Source organism: Phalangium opilio, unplaced genomic scaffold (assembly GCF_054372755.1).
Source record: "Phalangium opilio isolate 3A_F unplaced genomic scaffold, DU_Popi_V2 ptg000024l_1, whole genome shotgun sequence".
Classification (NCBI taxonomy): Eukaryota; Metazoa; Arthropoda; class Arachnida; order Opiliones; family Phalangiidae; genus Phalangium; species Phalangium opilio.
In genome coordinates this window covers 7,652,804-7,672,263 of record NW_028324155.1, presented here as the reverse complement: position 1 = coordinate 7,672,263, position 19,460 = coordinate 7,652,804, and the positions used below count along the sequence as shown (strand labels likewise).

Genomic DNA, 19,460 nt, shown 5'->3' with positions numbered 1-19,460 from the left:
CAGGACGTCCCGCTCGTTTCTCTCTCTCTCCTGTTTGGGAAGAAAAATGAAAAATGGCGACTTTGACACGGTTCGGTTTGTCTTCGATAAGGGCTACTCTTTCCCCAATGCCCTTCTCCTCAGTACTTGTTGGGAAGTTGGTATATATAGGGATATGGTGGCCACCTAGGTTTTTAACCGTGGACCCAGAATAGAATCTAGAGTTCTCGGACGCGGGGCAAGGAGGATTGGACAGGGGCTTCTCTCTTGGGACCTAACACGGTGGGGCTCTTCTATTTTGTAAAATGTTATGCTATACTGGCTCGGACAAGAGAATGGACTTGGTCTGAGGTTCACATGGAAATGGAAGGTATGCCTACTTACTTACTTGACTTTAGTGACTTTGAAAAATGTTTTTCTCTGATTTTTATAGATAGTCTTCACTAAGAATTTTTTTTTCGTATTGACCAGTGGTCAAAACTAATTAATAGGAGTTCAGTTTGAATAAGTTCTGTGAGAGATGGGAGGAATTTTCTCTAAACTCAATGTTCAGTGAAAAAGTATCTATTCATTTGAGAGCTCTATAGCGTACTTCGTTTGGGGTCAAGGGGTCACGTCTTAAAGCGGTCGTAAAGGATTAGATCACGTGATATAAGTACTTCCCTCCTCCCCCAAAATAATAATAGTAATAATAACAAAGATTTAGTATTAATGTCTGAAACTTTGGTATATTTAAACAACAAACATTTTATACAAAAAAATAAATTTCACGTAATAATAATTAATTATCGTTAATTAAATATCTACAAAGAATATCTTGCAACGAAACCGGCGCGCGCAATTTTTAATTTCAAATTAATTAAAACGAAGCCAATATTTCACCCCACCATTAATTATAATTTTTATTATATATACCAGTTAATCTCTCTAAAGTACCATTCTGTTTTGTTTTTATTTAATTACCATTATTTAAATTTTCAAAATTGTAAATTATTATTTTAGGCACAGGTGTATATGTATAGTTAGTTTACTATTTAATTCCATATCTAATTAGTTTTAATTCGGAATTTCCACTTAGGGGTGGAAGTCGGATTTTGGTTTAATTTTATAAATAAAATAATTAAGTTAAAATTAGATATTAAATACAGATTTTTAAGGAACGTATATTACATTGAAAAGAGAGTGAAGGAGAAAGGTTAGGGTTAGTTCTTTTATTATGAATCTAGATTCTATATAGAAAAACACGCAATCCCGTTACCATGGCGACCAAAATCCAACCAATTGGGACAGAAACAAGGCGGGGTGTGTATAGGACAGAAAGGTTGGGACCAGCCTTTAATGAACTTAATGGTTTTAAATTTAATGATAGCAATGACAAACAAAGTTTAAATATTTACGTTTGAATACTTAGTACCTTCGGCCATATATTTATTTTACTTTTATTGTTTTTGTTTTTGGGCAGTTTTTGAGGATTTTTTTTTTTAACTTCGGAGGGCATCACGTGATTTGAGGTATCATTTTTATACCCGAATATTAATTTTTATTTATCGTTCCAGTGGTTTTTTTTAACGTTAATTAGGGTTATTACCAATTAATTTAATACATTTTCATGAGTATTTTTTTGTTATTTTTTTCCCCTTAATTGTCGCATTTTGAGTATTTTTTTTTATTTTTTTCTTTGATGGAGATCTATAACTAATCCTTATGGTTAAATAATTTATAATTAGAATTAAATAAGTTTAGGATTAATTTAGATATTAATGAATGAGTGTGGTAGGCAGTTTTTGGAAGAAATGAATTAAATTGGGAAAATTTTGTTTTACCACAAGGAATTGAAGACCGAGTTTAATTATTTACTTAATTGATTTTAATTAACCCTGTGCGCAGGAAATACTTGGGAGATTTTTTTTAAGACACGAGCCGTTTTTAATTAATAAATAAGTTAAAAAATAATTAATATTCAAATTAACCCGGAGACTACAAACCCTGAATTAATTTTTTTTTTTAATCATCACATGATTAATATTTTTCATTTTCATTTCTTTTGGAAAAGAAAGGTTTGAATAATTTAATTAAGACAATTAATGAGACTGTTAATTTGTTTGGGTGTTTCTAATTATATTTAAATAAAAAAACCATATCGCCGAAAGAGATAATAATAATAAATACATTAACAATTTTAAAAATCGCGCCGCTTTTTTCAAAATTTCAATCGCTGCTAATTCGTGCAATTATATTTATATATTTTTAATTCTCGTTGCCTTTTTGTTGCCGCGGCGCTGCTTGCTTGCTTCACGTGAACACGTATTTTTAATTACCATCGCGTTAATTTTATTACTTAATTTTCTTTTTTATAATAGTATAAACTACGCTTTTACAAACATTTGCTTCTTCATAATCTTCATCATTTTTTTTTGCGAAAAAAACCCTTTCATAATTTTTAATTCGTTTTGAGAGGTATCTTTTTTTTTCTTATTAGGTTATTTGGGCTTTCCATAATCTTTTCTAATTTATAGAAACACCCAGTTTAAACCGAGAGAAAAATTTAATTTTTATTTATATATATTCAGAGCAAAAAGGAGAGCTATTTACAATTATAGAATCAAGGGTTCGATTATGCGGGATTAGAAGCGTCTTGTTGAGGTTAGAAAGCGTTGTTGGAATTTGAGATTAAATATGTTTGATTAAGTTTTAGTTAATTGCGGACGAACGTTTTTTGAAACAAAATTTTTAATTTTTAGTTTTTTTTTAAATGTTTTTCATGAATTTGTAAGGGGTCTACTAGCAAATTCTAAGGTTTTCCGTGAAATTATGGGGTTTTCCGTGAAATTATGGGGTTTTCCGTGAAATTATGGGGCTTTCCGTGAAATTATGGGGCTTTCCGTGAAATTATAAGGTTTTCTACGAAATCATAAGGTTTTCCGTGAAATTATAAGGTTTTCTACGAAATCATAAGGTTTTCCGTGAAATTATAAGGTTTTCTACGAAATCATAAGGTTTTCCGTGAAATTATAAGGTTTTCTACGAAATCATAAGGTTTTCCGTGAAATTCTAAAGTTTTCTATGGAATCTATTAGGTTTTCCGTGAAATTATGGGGCTTTCCGTGAAATTCTAAGGTTTTCTACGAAATCATAAGGTTTTCCGTGAAATTCTGAAGTTTTCTACGAAATCATAAGGTTTTCCGTGAAATTATTAGGTTTTCTACGAAATATATATGGTTTTCAATGAATATTTAAGGGTTTTCTACGATTCCATAAGGATTTGCATGGATTACTAAGATATTATTCGAATCTACCAGCTTTAAAAATTAGCAATAACTCCTACGCCTGTAGAAATGTTCCAACCGCTACACTCCGGTGTTCAGGGAGAAAACAGCGTACAGGGGAACTCGGATCCCATTTTAACTCTCACTTTCCAACCTTAACAACGAATTAAAACCTCGCAAAAATCGAACTCTTAGAAAAGGAAAAGAAAGAAGAAAAACTTAAAAATGAAAACAAAATAAAAATCATACGCTTAATTTATACCTTAGTTTAAAACTTGGGCGCGTATACTCGTAACAAATTCTACTTTTACCGCGATCTCATATTTTTTTCTTTTATTATATAATAATCTCCAAGGCTTAGTATATCATTTTGTTTTTATTTATTAATTAATTAATTTTTTTCTGTACATTTAAACAAAAAAGAGTATAAATAGGACATTTTTTACTGCGCAGTCGCTGCACCGATTTATTAAATCACCCCCAGCGTATTTTTTAACTAAAGATTCGCGTATATTTATTATAACGATTCCAAATCGTTTTAATTAGTACTTATCACCTTTATTTTGTTTGTTTGTTTTCATATATATATATTTTTTTAAACTTTCTATCTTAGAGAAAAATATATAGAGATGAGAAAAGGAACTGACGAACCCGATTGGTTGGATAATTTTAGTCTTTTATTGTTTCTTTGTTTGACGTAATCACGGAATTTGAAATTGTTTTTTTTTTTAATTTTTTTTTTTTCACTAACCATCCGATGTTGTTTAGTGTTTCGTTTCTTGTCTGTTGTTTGTTTGTTTATTTATTTATTTACAATTGGTGACTCGATGACATTATATCGCGATTTTGGGGTGAGAAGCGGACCGGTCACTGGCTGTTATCACTACCACCGGCGAGTAAAGCTCCATTACCGCCGACTGAGTTTGGTTGACCGGGAGATTGGGCGGATGACGGGGGAGAAGAACTGTCCGTTGAAATGGGTTCCGGCGGTATTAAACCCTCTTTCATACGTTTCTTTTGTTTCATTCGACGATTTTGAAACCATATTTTGACCTGCGTCTCGTTCAATTGCAAGGCGGTGGCGATTTCGATTCGCCTGGCCCTGGTCAGGTACTTGTTAAAGTGAAATTCTTTTTCGAGTTCGGTTAGTTGTTTCGTCGTAAAGTTTGTCCGACCCGAACCGGGACCACCGGCTAAACCGTTGCCGAGGTTCGATCCGTTTAGACCGCCGCCGGCTCCACCGCACATTCCCGTACCCGCGATTCCGCCCAAGCCACCGCCGTTACCTCCGCTACCCACCATGTTTCCTCCGCCGCTGAAACCGAATTCTGTTTTGTTGACTGAAAATATATAGAAAAAATTATTTAATTAAGTACCTTAATTTCAGTAAAATTTATGATACTTTTGAGCTACAATTTGAGCTTTATTCAAAATTTTTCGCAGATTTTTCACGGGTTTTTAACCATAAACGTGATATTTCATAATTTCAAAGCTTTTGGAATTTGATTTTAGTTGGGAAAATTTCTGGAGTTTAAGAAAATAACAGCGTTGAACCATCTACTTTTGAACCAATTAATACGTTTTAAAACTTAATTATCCCAATTAAGAGTTGAATGGTTTAGAAGCAATAATATACTGCTAGAAATTGACAACTATTGCTTTTGTCTTTCTAAAAACCTCATCTGGGAAAATTAGTTTGAAAGTCAGGGAAAATAAGTTTGAAAGTCAGGGAAAATAAGTTTGAAAGTCAGGGAAAATAAGTTTGAAAGTCAGGGAAAATAAGTTTGAAAGTCAGGGAAAATAAGTTTGAAAGTCAGGGAAAATAAGTTTGAAAGTCAGGGAAAATTAGTTTGAAAGTCAGGAAATTTAATTGAATTTAAAAGATTTTCTCAAACTAAAAGGAGATTATAATCAAATCTCTTAATCGCAGTTGAAGAGAAAATAATTTATAGGTTCGTAATTATTTTTACAAAACAATTAACCTATCCACCAAATACATATAAATCTTGACTAACAAAACGCGCAAAAATTAGGCCATAACCTAACGTGTGATTGATCTATTTGCGCTATACACCAAAATATTAATTATATAATATAAATTCTACTCAAATATTACCGAATCAAGCGAAAACAAATTATAAAAAAAAATAATAATAATAGAAACAAGTTAATTTCGATACAAAGCCAAATATAAATTGGAGAAGATGCATGGGCCCCTTATTTAAAGTTAACGATATTTAAATTAAGTTTATATTATTCTCCTTTGAGAAATATACATTCGAAGGGTGCTTTATACAATTCTTCAGTGTTTAATTGTTGATGCGTGCAATGCATGTTCAACCATTTGGAAAATTTAAAAATACTCCTTACTGCCCTGAGGTTGGTTACTTCGTAATACCTATTTTAACTTTTTCTGCCTACTTGGGTTCAAATGATACTCCCCCTTTTTCAAGAAAGAAAGAAAGAAACATTTGCTTCAAGACATGTGAAAAAAACCAAAACTAAATTAGTTCTTTCCAAGGGCAGCGGAAAATGTTTTGAATTATATATTTATTCCTATTTGAAACGGAAATTCAAACTTCAAAGTCAAAATTCGGGTTGGTTTTTGTAAGGGAAATGGACGTATACATATATTATGATTTAATTTAAATTTGATTATACAATCGTGTATATACTTTACTTAAAATACCGGAATAGTATTTATATAACTCTAGAATATAATGAAGTCCTTGTGCATACGTGATCTCACCCATCGGGTTTGGGTATTTAACACACATTTATAAAGATTTGCAGAGTAATTATATGCAATATACATTTCTTTTATTAAATATGCATATCTCACGTACCATCAAAATTCTGACAATATTTCAATTGTACTTGCTGAAATAAGTTAAAGAGTATTTCGTCTGTATTTTCGTTTATCTTAATTATCTAAAAGTGTTATAAATAACACGCCTATTAATTAAATTAGGTCTGTAATCCATCGGCCACGCGGCAATTAGCCACTTTGGGCAAAAATGCATGCTTCGAAATATTTTAGTACTAAGTTTACAAAATTCAAATAGTGCCAAAAAAAAGAAAAAATCTTTCTTCAAAACAAAGTTTTTCTCGTATTCTATCTCCGTATTTCGATCTCTGATCCCTTAACTGTAGCAGACGATGTTAAATTTAACCTCGCGTCCCTCTTGAAATATACAGACAGTGAGTGCGCCTCAGCTCGTGCACCATTCCATAAGACGCAACATAGCTAGCTGACTGGCAACTCGAAAGACTTACAAAGACACAGCAGCTGGCAACTCGCTTAGTTCGCCATATATCATCGCGTAACGAGAGATCCCTATAAACATATATACGTATTCTGGCTTGGCTCATACGAGCACTCAAGCGCGCAAGGCCTTTTGGGTAATAGCAATAACGTTGGGAGCCGTCGCCATTTTGGAACGTACTTATATAGCTTCGCTTTCCATGGAAACCAAAAGCCATAGTACAAACAAGATAGACAGAAGGACTTCAGGACCCTCTCTAGCTCACTCGTATTTAACAACCGCCCCTTCATTATGTATACGATCTATCCACCGAGGGGTCGTCTATAACCATGGGCTATTTCCGTTTAAAGATAATGCAGGCTCAGTTTCAGCCTTTGCTAGTACTGTTTTGGGGTAATATAAATGGTACGGGGTGAAAGTATCGTTGAAATAGTCTTTATGATTCGAACACAGTTTTCTGAAGATGCCGACGCCTCTTTTGCAGGCTTTTTGATAGAAAACAAGCCCAATGTGCCAGCCAAAGAAGAAACTGACTTTTTTTGCTATATTTTTCTTGAAGTGTATATATACACTATATATAATCTACCAATATCAGAAGTTGATACATTGAAGAACACTTTTACGTTAGAATTGCAAGAAAAAGTCCATAATTAAAATTTACTTTTACTTAAAACAGTTGCTCTGCATTCTTCGAAAACAGTTGCTCTGCATTCTTCGAAAACAGTTTTCGTAATAGATTTTTTACCCTGTGACCTTTGAACTTAAATATCACAGGCACCATAAGATTTTTATAATCGAACTTCATCACGACAGACCTTTAAAATGTGTCTAATTAAGGAAGAAACAATTAAATAAATTGGCCAAGTAATCGCTTACAAACATTAGTTCCTCAACATTATCACTACACTGGACCCTCAAGATGCATGCGTTTCTTCAACTAGAACAATTTACTTCAAACTTGATTTACTTCTGTCTGATGATGGTACAACTAGGGATCATAGTGTTATATTTAAGAATTCTATTCCCATTTAACGGCTGGAATTTCATCTTATTCTCACGATATATTAAACGTTAATACTAATTTAGTTTGCTGGCTACGAAAGATATAACCTTCTCATAAATATTCAAACAAAGAAGCTAAATAGCGAGCCTGAAGTGTGTGGTTTCACATCCTAATCATGTTCGGATCATTAGTAGAACTCTATGTTACCTTACACGCATGAATTAGTAGCCAAACCACGCCGTGCCCCCCCCTCTCTCTCGCTCTCTCATAAATTAGTACTAATGAAGCTTTCACGTTTATGGTCCTCCTAATGCCAGGGAATATATATCTTCTCCGATACATTCCAGCTATCCCGGCATTCCTCGCGCGGGTTCAGCCTTAAAATTATATAGCGTATACACGTGGTATGGGTTATTCAACTTTAATGGATTTTATGTACATTTTTTTTTTAAATTGTGTTTACAAGAGCTGCCTCGATGACGACTTGTATTTTAGAACGCGATGTTTGATAATCCCTGATGTTTTACGAATTATTTCAAATCCCTGACCATTTCCTTATCCATTTTGTGTATCTCTGGACTTACACCTGGTTGCCCCTGTTACCCAGACCTGCTTGGTCCCTGGGAGTAGGCAATCCCTAACTTTCAGCGTCCAAGCTAATCCATGAAACAGATATTAAACCACAGTCTTTGTACCTCCAAGTACCATACCCTCGTGAAGCAAAAGACTTCTCTGCATGGCAATACACGTCAAAATGCAATGAAACTTGAACGTCCAAATACAAAACCATGCACTGCATCCAGTCTTTGCATGGGCCAGCTCCAAACCGAGTATCTTTAGGCATCGCGACATAAGAGAGTTAGTGTGTGTTCTGATAGTTTCGGATAACCGATGATTTAGATGAAGAATGAGGTACTTAAAAAGCCCTTAGTCGATATGTACGATGCAAGGAAAGGGAAGGAAAAAAAACAGGAAGCTAATCAAATAAGGAGTGTAAAACAACCTTGTTAAAAGATTTTTGCCCATTAAGCTTTAGTCGTTTCGCTTAACATTTAAGAACGTGCGGCATAGCGCCGCGAGTACATTGGAATCGCCTCTTGCTAAAGCGGAGATTTTTTTTTATTCTTGGCCTTTGTAACTGTATGGGAAGCACCCTTAATACTCCGATGGGATAACGGGAGAGAAGAGAGATTTAAAGTCAGTTAAGGGAGAGGGAGAAGGGGGGGGCACTGGCTTCGTCTGAAAAAGATGAATTTGGCACCAATTTATCAAAGCAGTTCGCGGCGGCGCGGTCATTACCGATCCAACGAAAAAGCCCGATGCTGCAGCTATTGTTCCTTCACTAGTTCCATCCTCCATATACGCGCCCCTTTTTTCTGCCTTCTCCTCAGAATTTTAGACCCTAGTAAGGCATCCCTCCTTATACACTATACACGAGGTATCGGATAGTTTCTAAAATAAATCCCTGGTCTTGGTTCTGATATCGATGATTAGTCTGTTGAATAGTTAAGTGTTCTTCCTCTCTTTGGGGACGCGTATTCTCGTGGCATGGTATGTATACCCATGAGGGAGATACCATCCCTTGTTTAAAGCAACTTTAACAGCGCCAAACCCCTAGAAAGGAAAAACGACATTGTCGTTTTATAAAAAAAGAAAGTTTTTTCTTTTTTTAAATTGTTTCCGCAACGCGAGTTGCAGCGTGGCTTTAGTAAAAAAAATGTTCTTGCACTTTCCGCGTCATTTATGATGATATAGGAGAATATCTATGGGAAACTAAAGTTGAAAACCATTATTGTATGAACTAGTTTAACGTCGTTGGTATTTCTGAATTTTTTTAGAATGTTTCTCGCATTTTTAAAATTGAATATTTTTTGGTATGGGTTTATTGGCAATATTTGTATTTGCACCTTCCTGAATATTGCACAATTTACTATTTCACAAAAATAACATTTTTAAAGTAATTAATATTGAAAATGTTGCGGTCACATTTATTTTCTTAATTTGCTATGCTGCAATATTTTTTACAAGCGCTGAGGACCACAATTAATTTACGCATGCGCTGTGCAATAGGGTCATTAATTAGGGGCCTTTTAAAAAATTATAAGTTCATAAATACCAAATCTTCTTGGAACGATTAACTATGGATGAAACAAATTGAATGACTAATTAGGGTCGTTCGCTACTGGTTAATGGTTGTTAATAAGGCGTAACGCCCTTAAAAGATACAGTTCGAAAATAAATGATCTTACTAGTGATGAAACTAAACGTGACCATTTAAAGATAATCACTTTTCACGCTCGTAAACAATATCGAAAAAGATAATTTTGCCCTTTAATAACCATTAATCTTCATTTTAACGAACTCCGGATCTTTAATCACTTAAAAACCCATTCTGAATATTTTTAGAACTCTCTCTTTTGCTAAAATCCATACGTATGACTTCCGAATTTTATAATATAAAAACCTTAACTGTCGCTATATACAGCAGCCATAAAACTATATTTAAATTAATTATTTTTCAACTCACGTATATAAATAGGCCTGTACATGAGAATATTCCGTGATTTTTTTTTATTTTTTTTTACAAAAATTATATTATACCCATAATTATACCTCGTCTTTAATATTTTACGATATATTTTTGTTGTTGTTAGTGTTAGTGGCATTTTGTTAACGCGGAAATTACAAAGACAGTTAATTACAAGGAAAATGTATTCACCCATGCACTTACTCCAACTCAAGGTTAAATAATTAACGAGGTGTAATTAGTTTTGTTTGAGGATAATGGAAAAATCATTTAATTTCCAAATGAATAATTTTAATTATTTCCCTAAGATAAACAATTAATATTTATTAAGTTACGAAGGTTAAATGAACTATTATCATGCATCTTAATTCCTTAATTCCGATTCCTTCAAAGCGTAACTGACCCAATGACCTTTGTTTCCTTAACATATAACCTCAGGAATCAACTCCTCGATTATATAACTTCATACGTCACTATCGTTTCAATTGTAAAATCCCAAACGGAATGGGTTGACGACCCTAGGTCACTTGTCACTGCAAAAATACACTTTCATTAGGTTACCCCGTACCTTTATTTATCGACTCAGTCACTCAGGTGATAGTGTCTTAGTGGTATAGGAAGGAATACAATTTATCACTCGTGATTACTCCAAACATAGAACTAGAGATGCTAAAGTCTCCAAAAACTCAATTAATCAAGTTGTAGTAGCTCGGCCGCGGCGCTATACAATCACTTCTACTTGATACTTGGCGACTTCTTAAGAACTTACTTCTAAATTGAATAACGCAAATTATCCTATGAATATTGAACCGGGAAGAGGCTCTGACCTTTTAACCTTAAATTAGTCATCAATGTAAAGATCTAAATTTGAACTTTTGACCTCTTTAACTTTGATTAAATTAGTTCAAGAACGACACGAATGTAAAGAACCCATTTCGTAATTATTACTGGGTATTATTTATAAATTCATGTTGAAAGAGAGCCGTGAATTAAGGTTGATTCTTTATTTTCTCAAGTCGTTCTACAAGTACAAAGGCTCGCGCCCCTTATGGCTTCATTCTTCCTTATTTTTTTAAAAGACTGATGAAAAAAAACAAAGGTTGAAAAATGAATAATAGTCATTCTGATATACCACCCACTTTGGTTCAAATGGTACATTGGTATCCTTGTTTTCTTTTACATTTTCAATGAAGATTTTTCATTCTCGCTCGACGCCGCAAGTGAGGGTGGGAAACATTTTATTTTAACATTAATCGGACAAGTGCTCAAGTTAACTTTCTACGAAGTTATTATTCTCAGTTGGAAGCTTAATTTTAACAGACCTAATAATGTTTTAAATTAGTCTAATAATTATATTCCCACAATGTTCTCCAAGCCAATTTTTGTTAAATGTCTAAATTTAGGTCTAAATCTTTCCAAATTAGTCTTAACAAACTTGGTTATCTTTTAGCCTAAAATTATTTCCCCCCATTATTTCACGAGGAAGCAAAAATTTCTAAGCCTAATTTTAAAAATAGGCTTAAGAAAACGATAGATAAAACACGTGATTTATTTTACGCGCGTGTTCAATTCAACCTATAACGTTCAAATTAAAAAGAAATATTTCATCATAATGCGGTGTCGCTAAAACAATTAGGTTAAACGCCCATTAATTATCTATGCAACTTTATCAAAATTGTAGAGATATCACTGGTGTATAAATGATTGCTTTGCAATCTCTCTCTGTCTCTCTCTCTTTCGCGTATATATTGACGATATTTTATGTTCTTTTTTTCATTTGAGTGGTGGTAATTTATTTGATACGGATTCATTATGTGTAAAAGCGTACCGGTCAAATGTGAAGACATCATTGGGTCATTAAGAGATTGATGGTTGTATTTTGGCGGGAAAGGCAGCTCTTTCCTTCATTCCTTCTTGCCACGCGCGCTCGCTCGCGCCACTTTCACACTCAAGCTATTGCAATGTGATCATTAATTTACTTTAATAAGGCAAACGAGAAGAAGAAAAAAGAAAATATAGAAAGAAAGAACGTGTTGTGGTCTGCGTTTAAAGCTTGATTCGCGTCTTGCGTGGGGTATAGAAACGTTTCTCATTATTTTTTATTTATTTCATGATTTATCTTATTGGAAAGTTAACAGTTTGAAACGTGCTGAATAAGGTACTTATATAAAGTGTTAATTTGATATATCTATATGCAGAAGGTTTCTAAAGGAGATGTTTAAGGGGATGTAACTTGTTCTTTGGGCGATGTCGAGTCAAAAATGGAACTTGTATGGTATTCTGACAAAAGAGGCAACGTTTTCAAGTTATAATTGGGAGTATTTTACGGATGACCAATTAAATTTAATTAAGAATACGAACTTTAGACTATCTTAATCATAATTTTAAATAATAAACACTTTGAAGTTCGTTGATCGGCTCGAGATACAGTCTATATGCGATTTTAGAATATTTTCCAATAGCTTAGCTTCACTCCGGTGCTCAGGGAGAAGCCAACGCGTAGGAGAGCACTACCAATACGGGGCCCCTGTAGAAATGCTTCAACCTCAATACACCACAAACGTGTTTATTTAATTGAAAGGTGAAAAATTGCTTTTCCTGGCTAGAAAATAATCTATGATTTAACCCCCTACTAAAGTAAGGCTATTTATCACCCAACAAGGCGTCGATAATTTATTATTAACGTGTCTGTTTATATGAAAAATAATATTTTGTTGTCAACAAGTTGCTTAGTATCCGCGCGTCCTACAGGGTGTTCGCTAGTCCTTTTATAGTCCTTGGGATTAATAAATTACGCTTTCCTTTCGCTCCTATATCCCGGGGTATTAAGGCTGCGAGGCTCGTTTGGTAAGGCGCAAATGGGGGTAATTATGCCCTTTATTGCCGGGGCCTCCCGTCGCGCCACGCTTTTGGACCGAAAAGCGAGACATTTATTGCCGGCAAAATGCTATTTGTCACCCCCGTATATACTATACGAAGAAGTACGCTTTGCCGGTTCTAGGCTAGCAGCGTGAATCCCGCAAGACCGAGGCTTAGTACTCGTGCGCTGGCAGCCCGGAATAGTGACAAATCACGAGGCAAGATACAAAAGCGCGCGCTCTACTGCTGGCTATATACTCCGGGCGCGCCAAATTCCGCGCGCCGTTCCTCCGTTTTCTGGCGCAAGCGCTTTTCTTTCTCACCTTATATTTTTTTGTGTGGGGGGAAAACCGCGGACACTTCAACGAGGATGAGTTGGTGAGGATTGAGAGAAAAAGAAATTTTAAAGCTCCTTCGAGACAATGCGGGGGACCCCTTACACCCGCCACCAAATCTCTATAAATTCCCGCTCGAACATCCCGCGGTTTTTTTTTCTTTTACGCTTTCAAGCGGGATTCTCCCGCGGGAAATCGTCCAGGACGACCCAGGAATAGGAGAAAGGAAAGACAGTCAGTCCCTGGTTAGAAATTTATTGCCCACCTTTGTGCATTTGGTTTGATCCTGACTGCAATAATTTCTAGATATTCAACAATCAAAATAGGCCGAGGGTTTTTTAAGCGGTCACTTAAGCCTAACTGATGCGAGAGATATGTTTTCAATAGGAAAAGAAAAATAACAACCAAGGCTTAAGGGGAAGAGTTTGGTTTTGTAGAAGAAGTATTATAACTATGGATGGTACTTGGGTAGCCATTGTTAAAATAGCCACTGATATGATTTATTTCAACCATTCTTAGCTAGTTTCCTTTTTTTTTGAACAGAAGTTAAACGTTAAGGTCAGTCTGGATATTTTTCAAATCTAGATGGTGCGGTGGGATATGTTTTATTATTGAAGAGGCCGACAATTTTATGCCCATATTTCACACCTCAGCGGGTAAGATTGGAACCCATAAATATTACCAGACGTTTTGAGTTTTTACCCAAAATTTTCAACAACCCTGTTGATATGAATGGGCCCCCAAAACTCAATGCGCTGCTGTTATTATTTATTATTATAGGGGTACCATGTGTTGAAATTGTTGATAATATGGTTAAGAAATTGACCAGAAACTTAACTAGGTGTAACCTAAACGCGCCCAAATGCCCAGTTTGATTTGTTTTGGTGTTCAGACCATGGGTATTAAATTTTGCAGCTCATGGTTTCAAAGCCAAACTGGCTGCTTTTTTGGGAGTTTTTAAGTGGTTTAACTATAGTTTTGGACCGCATGTAGATGTACTTAATTAGTAGCTAGCATTTTAATCACGTATCTCAGTCTGGCCTTGAAAGTCCAACGACACGAGTTGACAAGAGACATGCAGGACGCCATTTTGGTTTGAAAAATATATTATTTTCTTTTTTTAACATAATTTATGTTACTGAAAATAATGCCATTGTTTTCATTCAGTGTATTATTTTAATCAGTTCTTGTCATCATAAACCTCGTATAATTAATAGGAATTTAAATGGTAGTATATCTGTCAACGGTGTATTTATGAAAATGCTTAATTTCATTAATTATCTCGGGGATACAAATTTGAATATTGCAATTTTTCAAGTTGCGGGTCTGCGGTATGTCAAGGCAATTAGGCTTAAAGTTAGTCACGGTGCATGGTTTCGTTTACTGTTTATGGTTGAGTCTCATCTCCCTCCCCCGTTCTGCGTATGGTTTTTGTACTGGCAAAGGCCTAAGTAAGGCTTTGACCTCGCGGCATATAGCGAGGATTATATAGCTGTTATTATTAATGTCTTTCGAGATAAACAAGGAATGAATCGCATTAATCTTTTTTTAAATGCTAGACGTTTCATTTTATACATATTTAGAGTTTTATTATCGTTTCAAAACACTAGACGCCTCATTTGACAGCCTGGATTTTTAACATTAATTATGCCAATTTAATTTTACCGATAGTTTCTCTATTTTCCCAGTGAAATTTTGGGTATAATTCTTTCTTGGGGTGAGATGACATTAGGCTCAAATTGTTTTCATAGCTTTATATATAGTAATAGTGAAATTGAGATTTGTTTACCTGGTTTTGGAACATTTCTTTTCACTTGCATCCATTTATAAGTTGGTACGGACGCGGCTTGAGGAGGAGACAGTCCGGGTCTGCCTAACGCGGTCGGGCTAGGGTAACCCCCGTTCGGATGGCAACCTTCCCTTATTGTGGCTTCGTAGGTGTCCGGGTAACCGAAACCGTTTCTTCTGGGTATGCCCAAAGGGTCCAAATAGCTAGGGTAGGAAGGCGCGCTGGTGGCCGCTAGCCCGCTCGAAACCGTCCTATTGCCATCGCCGCCTAACGCCACGGAACACGCAGGATCCACCACGTGAGCGGACCCGTTATGATGAACGTTATTGACGTCGTGTCCGTGATGGTGCCCGTGATGGGCTCCGTAGTCCAAGTTTCTGTAGGCGGCGAAGGGCGCGGAGGAAGCCGTGGCCACCGTGTTTCTGTGCACCATTCCTCCACCCCCGTTGGAACCGATATCCGTCGGGGGTCCGTAACCGTGATGGGAATGAGGCGGCATCCCGGGACTTCCGGTCGTTCCCGGAACGGGACCCGGGTGACCGCTGTTCAAGTGAGACAAACGTTGTTGGTGCGCGAAGGCGTTTTGTTGATCGAGATTAGTGTAACTTAAACCGTTGGGTTCGTTTATGATGTGTTGGTGAGGTAACTGACCGTTGGCCGTGTCGCCGTGAAGCGGAGGCGTCCTGTGGTCGGTCGTGGCGTAGCTTCCGACTAGTCCTCCACCGAGATAGTGATGATTGGCGGCTGCGGCTGCCGCGGCGGCCGCTGCTCCGGCCAAGGGATCGGCGGCGGGTTGAGGGTAGTACACCTGAGCGGCCAGGTCGGCGTGGCCGTACGGCGATTGATGATGATGATGGTTGCCGTAAGCGGAGGACGCGTCGCCGTTATGGCAAACTCCGCCGTACACTACATTTGAATTCATAATTCGCTGGCCTTCGCCGGACGCGCGCTTTTTAAGACGAGCCGCGAATTAGCTGTCGCGCTCGGAGATAAATCAGAAAATAAATGGATGGTAAATCATCGGGAGCGGTTGACGGAAATATGGGAGTTAAACGAATCACGTGACCCGGAGGCGACCAATGGCGGGCGACGCCGGGACCCTCCGACTGCCGAGCATTAGTCCGTGATAGATCGACTGACAAGTTTTCTTCCAAATTACTTTTCTGGTCACTAGCACTCGCGTTAGGGAGTATTCGACGCCGCCGCAGCGCCACGACGGCAGCGTCCGTTAACGCGAGCGCGCCTCTTTATGGCGATCTCTACCACGACCACTCTCCTTCGCCAATAACAATCTTACTGGCGTTGACGAACACCCTAAAGCGGACCCCGATTTAGTCGACGGATTCGACTTCGGGACGTAAACTGCCCACTTCCGCGAACCGGCTCAACTCTTTTCTCCTCTAAAAGGAGGAACACCGGTATACAACGGTGGCTTAACAGTGACGTCGCGCCATTAACTAGATATCTCGCTCGTCCCGCGAGAAGAGCCTTTGTATATCGCGCGTGCTCCGGACTCGAACCTAATTCCCTAACTAAAAGAGACTGACGAAAAAACAAGGAAAATAGAAAAACAAGGAAAAAGCCGGTGGGGGAAAACGATACGACCCGGCCAGAAAAAAAGGCGGCAACCAGCTAACTGGTCGCCAGATCGAAGCCAGAAGAGTCCAAAGACAGTTTACTAACCGAATCGTTGCGCTTTTTCCTCTCGGGGTCGCGTTTAAGAAACCTTTTCGAAAAAAAAGACTACCAACTCGATCACGCACCAAGAGCAGAGAGAGCACAGGTGAGAGCGTCTTTTCACAAATTTGCCGTGTGTGTGTGACCGTGTCTCTTCTTCTTCTTTCTTAAAATCCTCCGCCAGGCGCGCAGGGATCGTGATTTTCTTTAAATTGGCGACTTCTTGAAGTTTCGTTTTTTTTTTCCACTGTACTTTTAGTTTTATTAGAAAACCGCTTCGGGCAAAAGAAGGTCGCCGGAATATTTTCGGTAATACTTAGAAAAAAAAACTGGCGCGAAATTTTAATTCTCCTTAGTCGTACAGCTCGGTCCAACACAATTTGTAAGTCGAACTGGGCCCTGGAGGCAATGGAAAGGGTGGGGTTTAGGACCGGGCCGAAAAATGTACACGTTGGGTGTCTTTTTTTTCTTCTTCTTCTCCCCTATCCGGTTTTGGGTTGTAAAGAGCGCCGCTGGCAGTTGAATACTTTGGGAGGGTTGTCTTTTTTCTTTTTTTTTTTTTAGGCCTATCGCCAACCGGTCGCGTTCGGAGCTCTAACCGAACCGAACTCGACTGCCTCCTTTCTGTCGAGGAATAGTTGCTGATACGCGAGGAGCGATGATACACCGGCAGCACTCTCCTCCGTCGACGTCATTCTCCCAACCCTGAGTTTTAGGTTCGGCCCTCCTCCTTCCAGTCAGGGAAAACCCCCTCTCTCCTTTTTTCCGACCCTCCCATCATCCCCGTACAAAAGCTGTTCGCACACGCAACCCGATATAAAGTAAACTCGTATTCCGCCATACCGCGTGTACATTTTTACCCTTACTTCCCAATTCTGGCGGGAGATCGCGAGACGAAGATAGCTCGTGCTCCACGAGATTCACGCGAATATCATTTTAATATAATATTTCTTAATTAAGATTTTTACCAACGCTTAACCCTGCTTTTTAATCCTTCCTCAAATACGCCTATAGCTTTATTAATTATTAATGCCGTGTTGCCAGGTTTTTTGCAAGGAGTATGTTTATTGGAGTGCGTATTACACTGCAGCTGCGTTGCCGTATACATATTTATATTTAAGTTGCAAATTTTTGCAGTTTATATTAATTTAAAAATCATAATACTGCATCAGGTACTGGCTAAGCCTAACCTAACTGTAACTAAACAAGCGAACCGTAAAAACAATGAGGGGTTTTAAGATATAATCCAATTTCTTGAAATCTCGCTCTATTGAAGATTGACATGAAGTAAATAAATTTTAATTTCATTTCTCCTTTTTCTCTTATAGATAGATTAAGTATTTCTTCAAGTCCTTAAGTAGGGGACATTTAAAGATAGTTTAAAAAGCTCAGCGCGAGGAAGTATAGTTATTTAATCGGTATATTTTTTAATCCCTATTGTGCCAAAAAGGCAATCGATCAAATTTGAAACCGGTTTTAAAAGAACTTTGAAATCCAAACCCTGTGTTTTCTTTACATTTTCTTCGGTATCATTAATTTCCGTTTTATCATCTTATGACTTATAGGGTCTTGAAAAAAAATGCATATATATACATATAGTCTCGACACTCAATGCCTTTTTCGTATTTAAATATACTCCGTATTCCATAACCGTCTGCCATTGCTCTGTAAAAATATTTAAAAATGTTTTCTTAAATATTTCTTCAAACGTGAAACGCCTATGCCTATAATTCCCGCAACAACTTACAAAAATAAAACATCAACACGGATTTTATTTTAGTGTTTATTTTATAAAATTCTTAGTATATCATGTTTAACTCAAGCCTTGGTTATGTTAAAAAAAAATAATAACCGTAAAACGACTTTTGAATTATAATAATATTTTACTACCTGAACAGATAGCGTTTTTACACGGTTAATGAAAGATGTTTAAGGCAAATTTTCATGCCGTATTTTCAAGGTCTTTTCGATATACATGAAAAACCGGTCATTATATTATACTAGAAATGAAAAAATTGCCTAAAATTTCACCCTGAAATTATTCCTTATGTAAAGGCAGGTTTAACTACATTTTTATACCATATACCCTGCCTTCCATTTCAGTACAATCTTAAATCGAAAATTCCTTTACCTTTAAAGTAAAGCATTGAGCTATGATCACCAAGTTGCGTAGTTCATCACGAAATCTTTTGATTTTATCAGAGACGGAAGACTTGGCCCGAGTTTTATCACAATAATTAATTCAAATATTTTAAAAATTAACGTTTATGCCTAAAATCTGTAGCCCAAGGCAACAGTCAACCTTCAATAATAATTTTAATTTTTTCTTTAATAATTTTAATAATTATCGTTATTAAATTTTAATTAAATATTCAAATTTTATCGAAGAAATTACCTCTAAGGAGATAAAAAAATATTTTTTTTTGTTAATATTTGCATATACTAGATAAGAAAATATTATTGCAATTATTATTGAGTTTGCATGTCACTGAAAGGGACGGTCAAGCTGTCATGATTCAAATAACTTTATATCGTGCGTGATCTTGATGACACGTATATAAAGGCCAGTATACCTTTTCGCTTTGTCCGTGTTCATATACAACAATACCGCACGTTAGCAAATAATACATTAAACAAACTGTAACTAAAATAGAATTATGTACGCGAGCAATAATCGTTTAAAGGGATAATGAAGTAAGTCTTGGCCCCTTGTTTTCAGAGTTTTGAATTTTGAGCATCCCAAGGCTTAGCTATGTAGC

At 36.6% G+C, this 19,460-nt stretch overlaps 1 protein-coding gene across 1 annotated transcript; it reads right to left on the bottom strand.

The window, feature by feature from the left end:
* Positions 1-680: 680 nt before the first annotated feature.
* Positions 681-17,499, bottom strand: lab (labial). The gene is made up of 2 exons (XM_089868330.1): positions 15,025-17,499; positions 681-4,585 (listed from the first exon to the last, which is right to left on the bottom strand). The coding sequence occupies exons 1-2, from the start codon at positions 15,944-15,946 to the stop codon at positions 4,113-4,115; spliced, it is 1,395 nt and encodes a 464-aa protein (XP_089724456.1). The 5' UTR covers positions 15,947-17,499; the 3' UTR covers positions 681-4,112.
* Between the last annotated feature and the right edge of the window lie 1,961 nt (positions 17,500-19,460).

Coding starts and splice junctions, on each gene's coding strand:
- lab (XM_089868330.1), bottom strand. CDS start 15,946: ATGAATTCAAATGTAGTGTACGGCGGAGTTTGCCATAACGGCGACGCG. Junction 4,586..15,024: donor AAGAAATGTTCCAAAACCAG/GTAAACAAATCT, acceptor ATATATTTTCAG/TCAACAAAACAGAATTCGGT.